Consider the following 20739-nt stretch of genomic DNA (forward strand, 5'->3'; position numbering starts at 1 on the left):
TTTGAAATAAATTGTTAAATAATCAATCACTTGAAAAGATTGTAACGGAAATATTATTCTGAGGCAAGGCAGTAGTATTCACATGAATCCTGAATGAATCGTCAGATCTAGGTTTATAATGAACCTAGATCTAACGGTGAATTTGATCATTCAGAGTCGAGATGAACGTTATTGTTAAATAATCACTCACTAAAATAGATCATAATGGAAATATTATTTTGGGATAACAGCGTTTAACTGGACCTGAAAGACCAAATTCACCATTAAATATAAACTCAACGGTGAATTTGGTTATTCAGAATCCAGATGAACGCTATTGATTCCATAGAATAGAAAAATCATAAGCACTCGATAAAAAAAAGAAATCAATATTAATATTATTAATCATGTCAAAAACAATTGAAATAAATATTAAAAAAACAAAGACAGTATTAACAATAAATAATCAACTCCAGTCTGAGTGAGTCATCACTAAAAAAATTATCAGTAACTAAAAGACCCAATCTAAGTTCATAAATTCAAACCACCAGAAAAAGGAACTCCGGTCGCCGGCAACCAGAAATTCCCATCAATAAAACTAGTAGCAGTAAAATTAGCAGCATCAGTAGCATTAATCAAATGAAACCCCGGCCAAGTAACTCTCTCACCGGTTCTCGATCCGATTCCCGAGTTATTAAACTCAGCATAATAAAGCGTATCAAGAGCAAAATCTCCCATCCATGGAAACCAGCCAGAAGAATTAACAAAACTCGCAATATAAGATTGCATAATCACCGTTCTCGAATACTCCTTCCATGGCCGCCCTAGGTAAGTTTGAATTTCAACCGTACTATTACTCTCTGCTAAATCTTTGGCCGCTTTTATGCTGCAATTTTGGATCGAGATCCCTGTGTTTTGATTTGGATCGCTTCTTCCTTGTGCGGTTATGGCGTTGAACTGGCCGTCCATTGGCCTTCTTGATGCGATTTTGCAGTTCTGGAAAACTGCGGCGGCGTTGCCGAAGATGAAATCGACTGTGCCGTAGATCTGGCAGTCGCGGTAAAATTGGCGGAGAGAGTGAGTGTATAGTGTGTCTTGGTACCCTTCGAAACTGCATTGGTAGAATGCGGACATGTCGGCGCCGTTTCGAAGGGCTACTGCTTGGTGTTTGGCTGGTCCGGCGGTGTTTCGGAAGGAAATGTTCACTGCAACGAATCCCGGCGCAACAACGGCTGCAGAAAAGATAAATATTAATATTATTAAAACTGTAACTATAAAAAATAAAATAAGGCATTACATCTAGTCCACGTTACTAAAGCTTCAAAGTCAATTAGGACGTTAAACTATCAAAATCATCAATCAGGTTTTTGAACTAACAAAAATCATTAATTGAATCATTATTCTATCCTAAAATCAGAAACAGTGAATATTTGATATAAGATGTAATAATCTTTGTGTTGGTTCAAAATAAGTTTGGGAAAGAAAATCTGAAACTATTCAATCGAATGATTTTCAATGAGACCTCAATTGATGATTTTGTTTAAAATAGAGACTCGATTCATGATTTTTTGTTATTTCAGGGATCTGATTAATGATTTTAATAGTTCTAGGGCTTAATTGACTTTGAAAGCTTAGTTTAATGTATTATGCCAAAAAAATAAAATTATAACAAAGTCTATCATAGTTCATCACAAAACTACAAAAGTATCCAAAATGTTTATTGTGTTATTAACTATTAACAAATAACATGTCAAAATACGAGAAACTGTTTCAGTTTATTAATAAAATTGTTTGGAAGACTCGATGTAACAGTCAAATAACAGTTAAATCAGCTCGTTTAAATTTTTCGTTAGATAGGGATTACATTGATTTTGATTGGCAGCGTTAGGGTAGAGTTCTACCATTTCATATATTAGCGGGTAAGTTTATATTTACCCAAAAATAATAGACACAAATTTAGATCTTGTACAAAAAACAAGAGATAAGAGATATATTTGATCCTAAAGTTTTCGATCAGAAAGTTCAGATTTGACCTTAACGTATGAAATGACACAAATTACCCCTAAAATTTTCAAACAATACCAATTTTAACCCCTATCTAATAGAAAATGTGAACGAGCTGGTTTGACAGCTATTTAACTGTCATATCGAACCTACCAAACACGTTTGTCATAAATTGAAACAGTTTCGTACATGTTTTATTAGTTATTTATAACTATATTATTAGTACATTAAATATTTTAGACACTTTAATAAAAAAATTTATTATTTAACCGTCTTATCGAACTTTTAAACAAGTTTGTCGATAAACTGAAGCAGTTTCGTACATAATTTGTTAGTTATTTATAACTATATTAATAACACATTAAATATTTTAGACACTTTAATTAAAAAATTATTATTTAAATGTCGAACATTCAAACAACTTTGTCAATAAATTGAAATAGTTTCATACATATTTTGTTAGTTATTTGTAACTATATTAATAACATATTAAATATTTTAGACATTTTAATAAAACATTTTAAACAAGTTTTTTGAGAAACTGAAACAATTTCGTACATATTCTGTTAGTTAATTATAACTATATTAATAATACATTAAATATTTTAAACACTTTAATAAACAAAAATTGTTATTAACTGGTAGTAGAACTAAATATCAACATTTTAATGTTTTTTAACTGTATCATAACACCCTACATATTTACCAAAAATAAATAAATAAAATAAAACACTAGATATCGTAGACATATTGTTAAAAAAATATATCGTAGACATAATTGATGCCGATTCGATTCGATAATTAAATAATAGTCAAACCAATATTTTTAAATTCTCGTAATCTGATCTTAATTGAAAACATTACGATATACGTTAAATACAAATATGCATTTCCTCGAAAACTTAAGTGTCAAAAACCTTTATCTCAAAAAACAACCAAATAAAAAAATAGGATTAATTAATGGTTTACACATTTTTTACAAACCGAACCTTGTGTTTTGTAAAATTTTCATTTTTTATCGACCATGTTAAATGTGGCCGATAACGATCTCAAAAAGAAATTTTTTAAGAATTAAAGTTGTTTTATATTTATTATGGAACCACATTTATTTTTCAAAATCATCGTTTTTGGAGTTTTCTCTCTCTCTAAATATTAATTTTCTCTCTCATAAAAAACAAACTTAAATGACGAATTAAGTTGTTTAAAATATCATTTAATTTTTTAAAAAAATTCATTTTGAGATTGCTATCGGTCAAATTTTACAAAGTCAATAAAAAATAAAAATTTTGAAAACTACACGAGAGTTCGGTTTATAATTACACATACTGATCTATAAAAACGTGAAAGTACATGACATTTTTTTTAAATTAAACTTAAAAAATATTTAGTTATTGGCCAAAAATGTGTCAGTTCCCCCTTTTAAAATTGAAAACTTTAACAAAATTACCAATCCAACATATGCATCGAAACAATAAAAGAAAATTACCAAATGTTGCAGAATTGAAGGTAGTCCAGCCATCAACAACACTCCGATTACCGGTAATAACAGTCCGGCCAATCCCATCTCCGATCATCATCAACCTATTCTTATTCTTCGGAATCGAAACATACTCTTCATACTTCCCTTTCACTACATAAATCACAAAATACCCATCGGAAACACTACTATTCGGAGCAGCTTCAACAGCCTCATTAATGCTAGAAAAATTCCCTTTTCCTTTCCTATCCACAATCACAATCCCATTCACCACAACACTCCCATCAATCTCCAAAACCCGATTCCCGCTCACCGTCTCAAATAATCTTCGGTCCCTCTCCGACATTTTAAGGGGCAATTCCCCCCTTCCCCACCCCCACCCCGAAAACACATTGTTCATCTCATGATCATCAATCAAAAACCTCCCTCTCTTTTTCCGCGGGACCCACCCGCGGTTAAAGAAGTCGAGGGAGATACTACATTGTTTAGTCCCGTTTTGCAACGGGGTAATCACTTTGGTCAGCATATCCGACTCGGGTTTCGAGGCGCGAATCCCGTCTAGACATGTTTGGAGATTAGTTAGGGTTGCACTGAGTAATGTCTGGAGATCGCTGGCTTTGAAGATTTGAAGAGTGTCTGTTTGATTTATGGATTTGAGGGTGTAGGATAAGGAATCTACATTGAGTTGAGAGAGAAACTTGCAATCTTGAAGAGCTCCAATGGTGATTTTAGAGAATGAATTTGGGGGAAAATCAGGAGAAAGTAAGTAATCGATTAAAGATTGAAACTTTATGGCTTGGCGTAAGGTTTGGCGGATGGAGATTCTTCCTAAATTATGAATGTTTGAAGATTTGTTTGAGGGGAAGTAAGATTTGCAGAATTTAGGGTAAAGTGTTGAGTTGCAGAATTTTTCTGGTTTGCCCTGAGTTGACTCGGAAGGTAAATCAGTGGTAGCAATTGAGGAGGGAGAGAAGAGGAAGAAGATGAAGAGGAAGAGAGAAATGGTGTAAATTGGTAGATTTGAAGCCATGGTAATTGATCAATGCTAAAGTAATGAAATCAAATGTTATATAAGCTTAAATTTTCGGGTCAAATACTATTTTAATATGGTGTTGGAGTTTTTTTTTTTTTTTTTTAAAGATTAAAGGGCTGTTTGGTTCGACTGTTAGATAACGGTGGTGAGATTATAATTGATTAAATTGTGAGGGCGGATTTGGAAGTAAAAAAGCGTCTCATGTTGCTGTTGTTGGAGTTCACATGTGTTATTTATGAAATAATTGTGTAAAAATAACAAGCTTTCATAGCTCAGTTGGTTAGAGCACCTGTTTAGTAAGCGGGAGGTCTTGAGTTCGACTCTCAATGAAAGCAAATTCATTAATGTTATTAAATTATTAGGGCGGACTCAAAGGAATTGTCTCTTAGATTTTAATTTATTGAGCCTGTGAAGGAAACGTCTCTTTTGACATAGGTTTGATTTTTGTTATCGTTTTTGGAGTTCACGTAGGTTATTTATCAAATGATTACTTTTCATTTAAAAAATCAAGCTTTCATAGCTCAGTTGGTTAGAGCACCTGTTTAGTAAGCGGGAGGTCTTGAGTTCGACTCTCAATGAAAGCATATTTATTTTATTTAGGTCTAATACATTATCAGCTCCCTGAATTTTATTTATCCAAAATAGTAGATCGGTATTTGGTTTTTTTTTGTTCAATTTTCACTGTCATTGTTTGAGTTCACAGAGGTGAATTGATATATAAACCACATCGTAAATTTTTTTTTGGGCTCCACCATAAGAAAACGTCTCTTGTGACATAGGTTTGATTTTTATTTTCGTTTTTAGAGTTCACGTTGGTTATTTATGAAATGGTTACTTTTCATCTGAAAAAATAAGCTTTCATAGCTCAGTTGGTTAGAGCACCCGTTTAGTAAGCGGGAGGTCTTGAGTTCGACTCTCAATGAAAGCATATTTATTTTATTTAGGTCTAATACATTACCAGCTCCCTGAATTTGTCCAAAATAGTAGATTGGCATTTGGTTTTTTTTTTGTTCAATTTTCACTGTCGTTGTTTGAGTTCACAGAGGTGAATTGATATATAAACCACATCGTAAATTTTTTTTTTTGGGCTCCACCATAAGAAAACGTCTCTTGTGACATAGGTTTGATTTTTATTTTCGTTTTTTTATAAAGATTTTTATTTTCGTTTTTAGAGTTCAGGTTGGTTATTTATGAAATGGTTACTTTTCATTTGAAAAAATAAGCTTTCATAGCTCAGTTGGTTAGAGCACCCGTTTAGTAAGCGGGAGGTCTTGAGTTCGACTCTTAATGAAAGCATATTTATTTTATTTAGGCCTAATACATCACCAGCTCCCTGAATTTGTCCAAAATAGTAGATTGGCTCCTGAACTTTGCAAGGGAGTTGGGTTTTTTTTTGTTCAATTTTCACTGTTGTTGTTTGAGTTCACATAGGTGAATTGACATATAAACCACATCGTAAATTTTTTTTTCAATTTTCGATGTCGTTATTAGAGTTTATAGAGATGAAATAATATATATGTCATTGTGCCACACCTCATAAGTCTTTTATTGCCTTAGATTTTTCTTAGGATCTGCTTGGATCAAGGTTTTATAAGGTTCATTAAAGGGAGGAGAAAGAATGGAAGGGAACGTTATTTAGAGAACCTTCAGATCCTACCAATTTGGTGGGACTGAAATTGAGGTTATTTCAAGATTTTTTAACCTTTATTTAACCCCCATTTAACCTTACTCTCAATTTAAACTTATTTACAAGCAATGTTAGAAAAATAACCTCCATTTAAACTCATTTCCAAGCAAGATTGGGAAAATAACCTCCCTTTAATTAACCTCCTTTAACCCTAAAACAAGCAGACCCTTAGACTCGAGATACCACTCCTATCCTTAAGTTTTTTGTTAACAAACATTATTTAACAACTTTTGATGACTTGTGTTGTTATTATGTACATAAATAATATATATACTTTAAATCAACAAATAAAAATAAAAATGTTAATTTTATTAAAATTAAATAAATACAAAATATTTATTAATAAAAATTCTAAAATATTATTTTCGTGAAAAAAATTTAAATAATAATTATTTTTTCCATTAAAAATGCTAAAAGATGTTTTTTTAATAGGTCTACTTAAAGTTTGCTTTTTAGAACGAAAAAACTAAAAGTTGTTTTGAAAACGAAATAGAACGACTTCTAAGTAGCCGGAACTTCAAATTCCTACATCTCCATTTATTAGTAAAATATTAACATATAATAAAAATAAGATGTGTTATATACTCCGTAAGTCTAAAAATAAAAATATTATATACGAGAATGCGTTAAATATAATAACAAAAATTATTCTTAAAAATTAACTATAAGCTTAAACTTTTTGAGTCTAATGTATATTTTCTTATTTTGTCACAGTTTTTAGATTAAATAGCCGAAATTTAAAATATTGAAAATGAAATTTTAATATATATCAAGATAAATTTATGTTCTATATGCTTTCAAATCAGGAAAAAGGAAGCTATGTATGGCAGACATAATAATAAAATTTATTTTGGACTTATATTTTGAGTCCAATTATATATGTACAAAAGAAAATAAGAGCTAATACATATATGACTTTATATTTGTCGGTATTGCTATATATATATATATATATATATATTTATATATTAAATAAACGGTCAATATTTGATGTTTTCATATCACCTCCATCTACTTGCTACCCATAGAATTGGTCCTGACATTTTATGAACCCCAGATGAAATTAGAGATGATGGACCTTTAAATTGTATTTAAAATCTAAAATAGAAATTTGAACTCATTTTAGACCTAAAATATCGTATTATCTGATCCATCTTTAAACCTGAATGAGTATTATAACTACATTTATAACAAAAAAAAGTTAGTATATATTCAATAAAATTAGAAATTTTGGGTCTGGGCGGCCGCACCCCCGGCATATGCCTTAAATATGTTTTCATAATTGTTTTGTTTAAAAGTTGTGCGTAATGCACTTCATTTAAACAAAGGAAAATTACATTAAAGATAAAAGAAAACCCTCAACCCATCTCATCCATGTGATTCGAACCCATGACCTCTAGGGTCATAGGTAAGCTCTCAACCAACTGGTTAAGAACTTCACCACATTTTTTCATAATTGTTAACGATAAATAAATATACTTTTAGTGGTGCGATAACTAGAGTAACAGAATTATGATAATACTACTCAAATAATAGTAGATTTTTTTCGTTAGTAATTACGATGATATATTTGTCTGTTTATTTGATACGTAAATATAAAGATACAAAACATATATTAATCCAAAATATATATTATTTATTTATTTATGAATTCAGGTTGCATTATTTAAAAAAAAAAAATCAGGTTGTATTATTAATCTTTTGTAAAAGCGCGTTGATCTACTTAATTGGTGCACATGCACGTGAAATAATGGAGGAAAAAGAGGTTGTCTGTAATTCGTATTAAGAAATATTGACTTTTTTTTGTAGCATATGTGTTTTTACAAAATTTGACTTTTTATTTTTCTTAAAATTTAATCATTCATAGATTGATCAATAATGTGTGAATGGAGTAACCACTAAAATAATCTGAATGGAAAACATTATCAATATATATGCTTTAAATATACTATAGCGGTCAAATATTATATGTAATATTTTTTTTTTCGGTTCAAGGCTCGTCATACATATTTTACGTCCTAATTAAAGTTTTTTTGTGTACGTTAGGAAGTAGAAATCTAGCTTAAACGGTTTAAAGACATTGATCACTCAAGTCAACCTTAATTGGTATTTGTAAGTAATATTTTTTTAACATTTCTTTTACTTTTAAAAAAATAGTTTTATTCATAGAAAAATAGTATATCTCGATGAAAGTAATTAAAAAAATTACAATTCAAAATTACATCTCAAATTCATAGATCGTGATAGTGTAATAGTAGACAGTACTTAAACTGTTTTTGGCACAGCGGTGGAAAAAGCGTTCCATCCAAAATCGACTTTCATCGTTTAATATATTTCTAGGAATGACTTCGTGATCGTTTAATGAGTCAGATCTATATATAGTGTAGATAAAAAGATCTTCTCTATTTCCATGAATGAAAATTTAATTACACCCATAAAGAGAGATAGAACATGCACTTTCATATAGGGAGAAAGCAAAATAAACTTTAAATAAAAGAGAAACGATAATATAGAGCAGATCGATCAACACTCAGTATTCAATAAAAAAACAAAGTAAAGTAAAGAATAAGTTTATCTTTCAGTTATAAGTTGATTCCTCAATCAAAAGATTTAGAAATTTTTTTGTACTCTTAATTTATCATCTAATGCCTAGATTGTTATTAACAAATTAATTGTATTGCGTTTGGAATTGAATTGTTAATTATAATAATTTTAATAATTGAATCATGCAAATTTTCGGTTTTATGATTACATATCTAATTTTATGTCTTGTGATGCGAGAAATCTTGAGGAGAACTCCATGGTATATGATCTATGATAATAATGTCCTGCAACAAGAAAGATGCTAAATGAGGAATTAGGATCCGACGATCTTATTCTGATATCTAAGTTAGCAGAGTTAGAGAGGATGAAAATGAGGAATAAGATAATTCTAAAGTTTTGTGATGAAGTACCCTGACTGCGTAATTATTCTTTCTATTTATAAGATGATGAGTACATTTATGGCGGTTTGTTAGTTTCTGCGTCCTAATAGTTACTCAAGACACGTGTAGAGATAACAATGAGAGTATATTCTCTAGTGGGTCCAACCAAATTTGGCGTGTGCTAAATGTATTCCGTATTTATAGAAATTGATAACTTTTAGGGTTAGTGTGTCTTTTTTATTAGCTCTCGTGTCTGCGGCAGTTATGCATCACTATTACTATTAATCTGGACGTATTTATTAGTTCATATAGCCTACTGGTTTATTTACCTGTTATCAAATTTTCCCCTTCTGGTCGGTCGAAGTTCTTCAGAGCTTCGGTCTAAGTCTGCCATCATAGTGGTTCGGAGAATCGAAGGTTCTTCTCTGAGGTTTGAGGTTTGGCTAAAGTCGAAATATGGAGGATAACTGACAGGGCATGTGAATCGTTGCCAGTATCTTTCCAAATCAGTCCATACCACTTACGGATCATTTCCACGTGTCGTGAGTGTGCTACCATTACAAAGGGGCAAGAAGTGAAGAATTTATTTTGCATTAAATAACCACATTAATCGAGGGTTCTCGAGCGTCGAGCTTGTGTAATGATGCCACTGAAGTTGTCATTCTGATTTTTTAGTCTTGAAAGCCTATAAAAGGGGGAGATGTCCAGTTCATTTCTTTCTACTCCTCTTTCTTGACTTTCTTCTTTGAGAGTTACAAATTTTAGAGTTCTAATGTCCTATTTGATAGGTCATCGATTCTTTTCGGCCTAGTATAAAACCTTCTTTTAAGGTGCATTGAGCGATGAAAATCTCGCTCTATTCGCTCCCATGATCTCTTCCGATCTCTTTCCCATACAATATGATGTTGATGTTTCTAACTATTGAATAGATATTTGTCTTGCAATAATGAGTTAAGTTTATGTTCATCCCACGTCACAAAGTTCCTAGCTCCTCATATAAGGTATGGGAAAGATCAGGACCATCGTGTAGTGAGTTCTTTAGACAGATCTTTGCTTCGGAAATTTCTTGCCATGGCATCAATTGTCGCATCCACATTGAGATGTCACACCTATATACCTATCTTCGAAAATCTCTCCACCCATTTTTTTAGGGTTTTTCACTCTCTTTTTTATGCATGTAGTTAAGGTCTTACATGGTCTTATGCTCTATTGTCATTTGATTAAAGCTCCGGATGGACCCTGGTGGGAGCTACTCGTACCAATATGTCGATGCCTCTTAGTGTAACAGTATGATCAAATATCATATAGATATTGTCCGTTTTGACCCAAATCCAACTCATTGGACCTCTAGGCTTTAAAACGCGTCTGCATGTATTAGATTCTCATCTTACCAATAAGCCTCAATCACTATCTCCATTTTCGATATGGGATTCAATTCATTCCCGCCCCCATCATCATCCTTTAAGGTCGTTCCTTGATCAGACCTTCTACCTTGGTGCCACCCACTCTGGATCGGGTCTTTACACTTAGAGAGTGGTGGGGAACAACTAGCATATGATAGTGTCAGTGGTCGTCGTCGTTTCTAGCGATCTTCTAAAGTTCTTGACATACATAGTGGGATATCACAACCCATTGTATTCCTTGAGTTAGGGTAATTGAAACCAAAAGGCATTGGCTCTTATGTGATGTGTGCATAAAGATAGTGGAGTTGGTTTCTGTGACCTCTAGGATCCAAGTGTCAATTCCATCATCCATTATAACATTTTTCAGCTTCTAGTTCACATTCTCGTTAATGAGGTTGTATATGTTAAAACACCTTTCCACATGATTTTGATTTGACAAAATTATTTAAGCAATTGATAAAAAATATTCTAACACATTAAATTTAAATGCTTTGATTTATTTATACTAATGTGTTTGTTCAATGTTGAGTTTATTTATCTATAAGACATTAAGATTTTAAATTCTAAAAGCCCATGAGTGGAAGTCAAGCCCAAGTCAACATGATCAAAGACCTCACGGCCCAAGAAAATGAAACGTAGCCGTTTCAAGCAAAACGACGAATCAGCGTATAGAAGGATCCAGAAGCCTTCTAGCAAAAGCTTCAAGAGGAAGCTGCTGAGTCAAGCGACAAGCAGTCAGGACAGCGGCAGACAAGGATCAACTTCTAAACAAAGTATTTCTACTTTGGGTAAAGATTCAGAAGGCGCGGGAAGCTGTCTGGAAGACTTTGCCAAAAATGTCGAAACATTCTGTTTGCCAGACGAAAAGCTGCCGAGCACTGTCGTGGACAGAAGATGCATGAATCTCATTGGCCAACGACACTGAGCGCGTACTGAGTGACAACGATAGGAAGCCGTTTCCCTCCATCGGTTATTTCGAAATTCGAAATGACCAGGTGCCTCAAGTGTCACTATATAAAGGCCATCCATTTGCTTCAATCGATGCAGATCTTCAACTAGTCAAAACGCTGACCAAATTTCTACAAGAAGTTCTGTGAGAAAAGCAAAGCAAAAACCTTACACCAATTCCCATATTATTGTGTAAAAGTCTAGAGTGATTTTCAATCATCTAAAGTGTCTTAGCAATTGTTGTTTAGGACAAACATTTCATCATTTCTAGAAGAATAGAAAGGAGAGGCTGAGTACTCGGTTATAGTACTCAGCGATAGATATAGGAGTGAGTAGAGGTATAGAGGAAGGTACTCTTGTATACTCAGCTTCTATTGTAAAAGGTTTCGTGCTCTACCTTTAAAGAGCTCAGTAGAGAATTTAAAAAGCTCAGAACGAGTTCCAGGGACTGGACGTAGGTGGAGAGGCCGAACCAGGATAAGTCTGCTGAGTAATATCTTTCTAACCCTTAAACTCCTTTACATATTGCTTGCTATAAAACTGACTAAGTAACGAGCTCACGCCGAGTCAAGTATACTAAGAAGCTGAGTTCAGGAATAGACTCTAAGTGCTATTTCCTGACTCAAGGAAAGAAACAGACTTAGTCACAAGTTGACTAAGCTTGTGTCTTCAAACTACTTAGTCACGCTGTGTAAACCTTTTCAGACGAAAAGAAGTCAGCCTTAACGGACAAAATTTTAAATAGTTCATATCCCCCCCTTGGAACTAATTTGTCACGTTATAAGGGAACAACAAGTGGTATCAGAGCTTAAAAGCTCACTGTGCAAGGTTTAACTACCTTGAGCTGATCCCCACTATGGTTGAGAACAGCACTCGGTTCCTCCCAGGAAATCAGACAACTCAGATTTTACCTGAGGGGCTGTCCATTACTCGGCCTCCTCTATTCTTCGGGTCTAACTATACCTTTTGGAAGAATAGAATGAAAAATTTCATTCAGGCAACAAATATGAGTGCATGGCTGTCTATAGTCCAAGGCCCATTTGTTCCTGTTGAAACTGTTGACGGCCAAATGATTGTTAAAGCTGAGACTAGATGGACAGAAGATGATCTCAAGAAGCTACAAAATCATGCTTCGGTTATAAACATGCTTCACTGTGCGTTAGATGCTGCAGAATACAATAAGATTTCAGGTTGTGAGTCAGCGCAGGAGATCTGGAAGAAGCTGGAGGTCACCTATGAAGGAACCAACAAGGTGAAGGAATCCAAGGTCAACCAGCACATGAGGTTGTACGAGCTGTTTGAAATGAATGATGATGAAGGAATCTCTGACATGAATGCAAGGTTCACAAACATAATCAACGAGCTCAAGAGACTTGGAAAGATCTTCACTAAGGAAGAGCAAGTCAAGAAGATTCTTAGGATTCTTCCTAAAAGCTGGCAAGCAAAGAAAACTGCTGTTGAGGAAGCTCAAGACTTAACCACCTATAAGTATGATGAACTCATTAGCTCGTTGCTGACCCACGAGATATCAATGAAGAACTTCGAGGTGAAGGAAAAGTCTAAAGACAATAACTAAAAGTCTCTTGTCATGAAAGCTGACTCCAATGATGGGAGCTCAACAGACATTGAAGAAATGGCTATGTTCACTAGAAAGATGAAAAGGCTGTTCAGAAAGAATGACAAATATTCTAAGAAGCCTTACAAGAAGTTTGATAAGTACAAAGCTGAGTCCAGCGACAGCAAGTACAAGAAGGACAGCTCAAAGCCCATTACATGCTTTGAATGTTATCAAACTGGCCATATCAAGTCAAGCTGTCCCACGCTGAGGAAAGAAAGGAAGAACGACAAGAAGGCAATGGTGGCAACCTGGAGTGATAGTGATGAGTCATCATCATCAGAAGCTGATGCCATTGAGTCAGCAAAGATCTGCTTCATGGCAGATGAGCTTGCTGAGCCTTGTATTTCTGAGCATGCTGACCCCTCCATTGCATCTGACGATGAGGAACACTCAACTGAGGTAATATCACTACCCTTGCTCAGAAATGAAATGGTCGATGCCCTGAGTGACCTCTACACACTTGTCAAAAAGTGTAATAAAAAGGTTAGAGCACTCAGCAGGCGATGTGACGAGGTTGAGGAGGTCAAACTGAGTGACCTTCGATATCTTCTCCAGGACAACTCAACTTTGCATAGTAATGTAGAAATTATGCAAAAGTTTGTCTCTGAGGTCCAATCAGATTCTAAGAAACTGAGAAAGGATGTCACATCTATTCAGAACCAACTTAAGGTTCTGAATAAAAGAAATATTCCTCTGAACACTGAGTACCGAAGTACTAGTCAGCAGAGATGGAATCCTCAGCGAAATGTCTAGTGTGACTTCTGTGGGAAGAAATGACACACCATAAAGGTGTGCTGGCACGCTCAGCACTGGGGTGCTGACCAGTCAGCGAGACATCCTAAACGGAAGGTCAGCTGTGACTTCTGTGGAAAGAATGGACATACTGTCCAAGTATGTCATCATAAAATGAAATATGATGCTTTACCTGTTGAACCTAACAAACAAGGACCCAAAAAGAATTGGGTACCTAAAAGCAACTAGCTATATTGTAGGTAAGCCTGAGGTGTGCTGAGAAGTCAAAGATGTGGTACATTGACAGCGCATGCTCGAGGCATATGACTGGTGATGAAACTCAGTTCATCACATTTGTGCGTAAACAAGGAGGAAGTGTAAGTTTTGGAGATAACAAAAAGGGTAAGATAGTAGGGTCAGGAACCATTGGTGGTAATCCTACTATTGAGTCTGTCTCCCTAGTCAGCGGACTCAAATATAACTTACTCAGCGTAGCTCAGCTATGTGACAATGGGAGAAAAGTTATATTTGATGACACTGGATGTAAAATATTCGAGGGTAAAACAAATGAGTTAATTTTAACTGCCCCTCGTATTGATAATGTCTTTATGCTGAACTTAGAAAAGAAGTTTTCAAAAACTGTATGCTTAGTGTCAAAGGAAGAAAATTCCTGGCTATGGCACAGGAGACTTGGTCATGTAAGCATGGACCTCCTGGCCAAATTAGCAAGAAAGCAATTGGTTGAGGGACTGCCAGAACTTAAATTTGAAAAAGATCAATTATGCCACGCCTGTCAAGCTGGAAAACAAACCAAACAATCTTTTCATAGTAAAAACATTGTGTCAACTAAGCGTCCATTAGAGTTACTACACTTGGATCTCTTCGGTCCAGTCCAGCCGCTGAGCTTGGGTGGAAGAATATTTTCCTTGGTCATTATAGATGACTTTTCTCGGTACACTTGGATCATCTTGCCGAGTAGCAAGGATGAAACCTTTGAGACGTTTTCAAATTTAGTAAGAAAACTTGAAAATGATAAAGACCTTAAGTTAGCTCACATCCGTAGTGATAATGGTGGAGAATTCAAGAACCAACAGTTTGTTGAATTCTGTGAAGCCAACGACATTAACCACAATTTTTCTGCTCCTAGAATGCCTCAACAAAATGGGGTTGTTGAAAGGAAGAACAGAACCTTGGTTGAAATAGCCAGGACAATGCTGAGTGAGCATAGGCTTCCAAAGTACTTTTGGGGAGAAGTTGTTAACACAGCGTGCTACATTCTTAATAGGGCTCTAGTTAGACCTATATTAAAGAAGACCCCCTACGAACTTTGGAAAGGACGAAAGCCCAACATTGGATACTTTCGTGCCTTTGGTTGTAAATGTTTTATCTTGAATACCAAAGACAGCCTAGCTAAGTTTGACTCAAAAGCTGACGAGGCTATCTTTTTAGGCTACTCAACAAACAGAAAAGCATACATAGTTTTCAATAAACGAACTCAGGTCTTATAAGAGTCAGTACATGTTGAGTTCGATGAAACTAATCCTGCAGGAAGAGACATGCAGCTGACTGAGGATGATCCACACTCAGCTCCCGCTGACCAAGAAACAGCCGCTGAGTCATTGCCTCAAGGGCTGACCAAAGGTAAAAGTGAAACTCAAATTACTTTCATTGACCAATCTACACCTGCAGAGATTGTTGAAACACAACCAGCACAAGACATCAATCTACCAAAAGAGATCAGAATACCAAGAGGTCACTCAGAGAGTGCCATTCTTGATGCCGCTAAGAACACCCTGATGACGATAAATCAACTCAGGAGATACCTCAGCAATGTAGCATTCGTCTCAATCCAGGAACCAAAGAATTTCGCTGAAGCTGAGTATGATGAATTCTGGATGAATGCAATGCAAGAAGAACTTGATCAGTTCAGAAGAAATGAAGTATGGGACTTAGTGCCAAAACCAAGAAGCCAGAAGACCATAGGAACAAGATGGGTCTTCCGCAACAAGTTGGATGAACAAGGGAACGTGGTCAGAAACAAAGCAAGACTTGTAGCTCAGGGCTACAGTCAGCAAGAAGGTATTGACTACGGTGAGACCTTTGCCCCAGTGGCAAGGCTAGAGGCTATTAGAATTTTATATGCATATGCAAGTTATATGAACTTTAAATTGTTTCAAATGGATGTTAAGAGTGCATTCCTTAATGGAGTTATAAACGAGGAAGTTTATGTTAATCAGCCTCCAGGGTTTGAGGATCCTAAATTCCCAAACCACGTTTATAAGCTCAAAAAGGCTCTGTATGGCCTCAAGCAAGCACCACGTGCTTGGTATGAGAGGCTGACCAGTTTCCTGCTGACTAGAAATTATGTCAGAGGTAAAGCTGATACAACCTTATTCATTAAGAGGAAGGGTAAAGATACCCCGCTGGCTCAAATATATGTTGATGACATTATTTTTGGTGCCACTAACGAGTCAATGTGCAAGGAATTTAGTAAGCAGATGTAGACTGAGTTTGAAATGTCAATGATGGGAGAACTCAATTTCTTCCTTGGACTTCAAATCAAACAAGGGAAAAATGGCATCTTCATCAGTCAAACTAAGTATGCTAAGGAGATATTGAAGAAGTATGAACTTGAGAATTGTAAGTCAATATCTACCCCAATGGACACTGACACTGTCCTATGCGCTGATGAGAATGGTAAGTCAGTAGACAGCAAATTGTACCGAGGTATGATTGGTTCTCTACTTTACTTAACTGCTAGTAGGCCGGACATTCAGTTCTCGGTATGTTATTGTGCTAGATATCAATCTAACCCTAAGGAGTCTCATTACATAGCTGTAAAAAGAATCCTTAGATATTTGCAAGGCTCAGTGAATGCAGGTTTCTGGTATCCCAATACTCATGATTTCACACTCATTGGATACACTGACGCTGACTACGGACGAGACAAGCTTGAACGAAAAAGCACCTCAGGAGGATGCCACTTCCTTGGGAGCTGTCTTGTGTCCTGGTTCAGTAAGAATCAGGCGTCAGTAGCCCTGTCAACCACTGAAGCTGAGTACATTGCTGCTGGAAGCTGTGTTGCTCAAGTCCTATGGATTAAGCAATAGCTTGAAGATTTTGGCGTTCGGACTAAAACAATTGAAGTCAAATGTGACAACAAGAGTGCCATTGACTTATCAAAGAACCCAATCCAGCACAGCAGGGTGAAGCATGTCAGCATCACTTCATCAGAGATCATGTACTCAAAGGAGAGATCAAGCTGACCTATGTCCCAACGGATGAGCAGCTTGCTGATATCTTCACAAAGCCACTGGCTCGTGAGCAATTCAACATACTTAGCGAAGCCATTGGTATGTTTAATCCTCTTCAATAAATTCCAAGTATAGTATGCATGCTGAGTGAATTACCATGCTGAATGATCTATACTAAAACAATTACTATCACATGCTGAGTAGATTTACATGCTGAGTGTTTATCTTAAGCTGAGAAACTAAGCATAAGAATTATTCCCTTGCGTAACAATTGACTACTCAGAATCTTAAACGTTTGAGATCCTTAACACTGAGTAAAGATCCGTTGCAAACTTTAATGCATAACACGCGAATTAAATAGCCACCTAGGATGACGTAGGCGCAATGATTAGAAAACACATGCGCCGAATGTGTCATAAATGCCAGAATATTTTTCGATTGAGTATCTCGAGGTCAAACGGCCACCTCAACGCGTAGGATCAATTTGACACCTCTATAAATAGTGGATGATTTCCCACTTTTATCTCTTTACGCTTAGAAATTTCTGGTATTCTCATATTCTCTCTAAAATCTCCCAAACTTCTCAAACCTCTCTAAGAATCATGACGAAAGATTCTCAGAATATCTCCGGTGCCGTTAATCGGTCCGATGAAAATCCTTCATCTACTGCCCAGCGTGACCACTCTAAGGTCACTACACCGAGCAAGCACACCAAAGCTGACCAAGCTGCCTCTTCGAAGGGAAAACAGCAAAAGGACAAAGGCAAGAAGATCGTGGAACGCACCTACTCTCAAGTTTACGAGAGCGTGAGGGGTATAAGGTTGACCACTCGCGTTGGTTTTCAAGGGGTTTTGTGGAGGCTGAGCAACCCTTTTGTGACTGGATCAAGAACAACGGCTGGACCGAGCTATTCTCAGTTCGTGAGGCTACTTACCCAGAGATGGTTAAGGAATTTTACGCTAACCTAAAGGTCGCGGATGATAACCGGGACTATATGGTCACCAAGGTCTCGGGGAAGGATATCCTCATCAACCCCGCTTACTTTGCCTCACTACTCAAGTTGAAAAACGAAGGAGCAATTCTTCGTAAATCGGGTGATCAAGACAAAACCAACTACGTCCATGAGTTCTGTAAACCTCCTGGTCATGTAGGTGAGATTTCAAGTACCTCCATGGGTCAGAATCAGAAGATGGCCCATTACATACTGACCAATTTCCTCTTCCCCAAAATTAACTGCACCAACTCAGCGACAAACTTCGAGCAGTGTTTCATATGGCATATACTGACCTACATGCTGATCAACATGCCCGTCTTCATAATCGGTGGATTTCAAAGAAGCACTGGAACTCTTAGGCTAGGCTCCATTATCACCAAAATCCTCAAGGATCAAGGGGTAAGCCTGGTCGAGGAAATCCACACTTGGGGAACCGAGATTACCGCTGCTGTCCTGTTCGGCCTGGCATATGACCAACCAATTGTGCCCAAGAAAGGGAAAGGGGCTGCTGACCAGGAAACTGAGGGGACAGTGACTCGAAAGGGAAGAACGCAAAGAAAGAGGAAAGCTGTGCAAAGCACCTCTAAAGGAGCTGCCTCTACACTAAAGAAGCTCAAATCTGTATGCGGAGGAACCAAGCCTCAAATTCAGCAAGGTCAGGGTGGACCAAGGTCAGCTGAGAAAAGACCAAGGCAAGCTGAGCCTGAGGTAGAAGAAAGAGTGGACGCTGCTGAGCAACCACTAAGGAAGAAAAAGAAACTCTCCTCTGAGTTAAGACCTATCGATGCCCTTCCAACTGACGTTGTCGTTCCTCCTAACTCACATTATGTACAAAGTCAAGACATTGACGCTGAACAACAGTCAGAAGAAGAGGAAGAACAAGACCAATTGGGTGGTCAGTTTGAAGAAGAGGAAGAAGAAGACCAATTGGATGGTCAGTTTGAAGAAGAAGAAGAACTGGGTGGTCAGGATGACACTGAGGAGACAGCTGATGATGAGCAATATGAACCGATCAACACTGAGTTGGTTGATGAAGAAGACGATGAGCCAACGACAAATCATCCCGCTGTTCAAAGGGAAGCTTCACCCACTGACTCCATTGAGTCCATTCCTGCTGACCCTACTCCTCCAAAGCTAAAGAGACTGAGAAAGAAGAAGGCATTTCGAGCACCCGTCATTGACCTCATGGGTGACTCACCACTGAGGGATGAGATCTCTGACCTTACAGATGTACATCTTAAGTTCTTCTCTAACCCTCCTGAGTCTCAACCAGAGAAACAAGAAAATCAAGCCTCTGTTTCTCAGCCGAAGGAACATGCCGACTTAACTGCTACTCCCAGCCAAAATGATGCCGAGCAAGTGCTCAAAGACCCTGCTCCTCAACACGTTGAGCAAGCTAAGGAATTACCTGCTCAGGTGAACACTGAACTTCCTCAGCTTCCGAAATCTAGTCAGCTTCAGCCTGACCCTGAGCAAGTAACACATTCTGCCGATCCTCCTCTTCCACAAATCCAAGTGCAGAATACAATCCAGTCAGCTTCTGCTGGAAATCCTAATTCAAGACCAGCCGCTGATAATGCTGGCACTTCAAATGTTGAGCAGAACCAAACACATCCTTCATTCGGTTCTACTCCTCCTCCGGCATCTGGGCCAACAAATGATGGAGCCTTCAGCTATCTAAATGCATCTGAGTCTGGTCGAAGAATCGTTGACTCAGCTCAAGCTCTTATCCAGGACCTTCATCAATCAAACACCAATGCCGCTGGGTCTACTAATGTTGAGCCTACTCAGCTTTCATCTGTCACTCAGCTTCTTTCTGAGATCAAAGGTCTGAAGGATCTTTTGAGTGTCATGACTTCATTACAATCTCAACAGCCCAGACATGACTCTATAACGAAGCTGGCCGAACTCCAGCTGACCATGGTAAACCACATAAACTCTCTACAGGGTGAAATTCATCAATTATCAACTGCGAACTCAATGTATGCAACTTGTGTCGAAGTTCATCATCTATTCAACCAGCTTCATACTGAGCAAGAGAAAACCAATCACCAACTCTCTTCCTCCTCACAATGCTCCATTGAGCAAATTAGCGAGGTTGTCCGCCTGCTAAACTTAAGCAAGGAAGAGATGGAAACTGACCAGCTCAAAACAAACGAGATCCTGAAGTACTCTCGCGTTACTTTCAACCACGTGCGACACACCAATGCTCAGCGTGAGTATTTTGATTCGCCTTTGCTAAAGATGTTTCATCAAGCTTTTGCAATGCTCACTGACAGCATACACTGGGTTGGAAAGTCTCAAGCATATGTTTTGAGTATGCTGAGTGCTGCTGATGTCAGGATTCCACAGGATATTTTGGGTGATGGTGTTCCCATTTTCGATGGCATAAATACCAGCACACGAAAGTTAAAGGCATTCTCAAAACACCTAACTCAAGCTGCCATTGAAGACACTTTCATTCCTCCTCCTGCTGATGGTGGCAAAACGGGGGAGAAAGTTCAAGCTCAAAGAACCCAACATTCAGAAGAAGCTTCAGGTAGTCAGCAAAGACAAAAGGGAAAGGGTAAAGCTAAAGAGCATGAAGCCCAAATCAACTACAAGAAGAAATAGCTTTAGCTTTACTAGGATTGACTAGATGTCATTTTGTTAAAACTTGTAGTCTTTCCCTTATGTACTTTTGTTG

The 20739-nt window shown here is 36.8% G+C and overlaps 1 protein-coding gene and 4 non-coding genes across 5 annotated transcripts; 4 read left to right on the forward strand and 1 right to left on the reverse strand.

The window, feature by feature from the left end:
- Nucleotides 1-352: 352 nt before the first annotated feature.
- LOC136206556 (pectinesterase-like) lies at nucleotides 353-4521 on the reverse strand. The gene is made up of 2 exons (XM_065997653.1): nucleotides 3470-4521; nucleotides 353-1211 (listed from the first exon to the last, which is right to left on the reverse strand). The coding sequence occupies exons 1-2, from the start codon at nucleotides 4488-4490 to the stop codon at nucleotides 511-513; spliced, it is 1722 nt and encodes a 573-aa protein (XP_065853725.1). The 5' UTR covers nucleotides 4491-4521; the 3' UTR covers nucleotides 353-510.
- Nucleotides 4522-4754: 233 nt separating this feature from the next.
- TRNAT-AGU (transfer RNA threonine (anticodon AGU)) lies at nucleotides 4755-4828 on the forward strand. The gene has a single exon. It is a non-coding gene; the product is annotated as a tRNA-Thr (tRNA).
- A 175-nt stretch (nucleotides 4829-5003) lies between these two features.
- On the forward strand, nucleotides 5004-5077 carry TRNAT-AGU (transfer RNA threonine (anticodon AGU)). Its single transcript has one exon. It is a non-coding gene; the product is annotated as a tRNA-Thr (tRNA).
- A 270-nt stretch (nucleotides 5078-5347) lies between these two features.
- TRNAT-AGU (transfer RNA threonine (anticodon AGU)) lies at nucleotides 5348-5421 on the forward strand. The gene has a single exon. It is a non-coding gene; the product is annotated as a tRNA-Thr (tRNA).
- A 294-nt stretch (nucleotides 5422-5715) lies between these two features.
- TRNAT-AGU (transfer RNA threonine (anticodon AGU)) lies at nucleotides 5716-5789 on the forward strand. The gene has a single exon. It is a non-coding gene; the product is annotated as a tRNA-Thr (tRNA).
- The last annotated feature ends 14950 nt before the right edge of the window (nucleotides 5790-20739 follow it).

Source organism: Euphorbia lathyris, chromosome 9 (genome assembly GCF_963576675.1).
Source record: "Euphorbia lathyris chromosome 9, ddEupLath1.1, whole genome shotgun sequence".
NCBI lineage: Eukaryota > Viridiplantae > Streptophyta > Magnoliopsida > Malpighiales > Euphorbiaceae > Euphorbia > Euphorbia lathyris.

Bases quoted from the DNA above. Each gene is read 5' to 3' on its own strand.
- LOC136206556 (XM_065997653.1), bottom strand. From the start codon at position 4,490: ATGGCTTCAAATCTACCAATTTACACCATTTCTCTCTTCCTCTTCATC. The intron at 1,212-3,469 runs GTAATTTTCTTT...TCTTTTCTGCAG, and splicing joins CTTCAATTCTGCAACATTTG to CCGTTGTTGCGCCGGGATTC.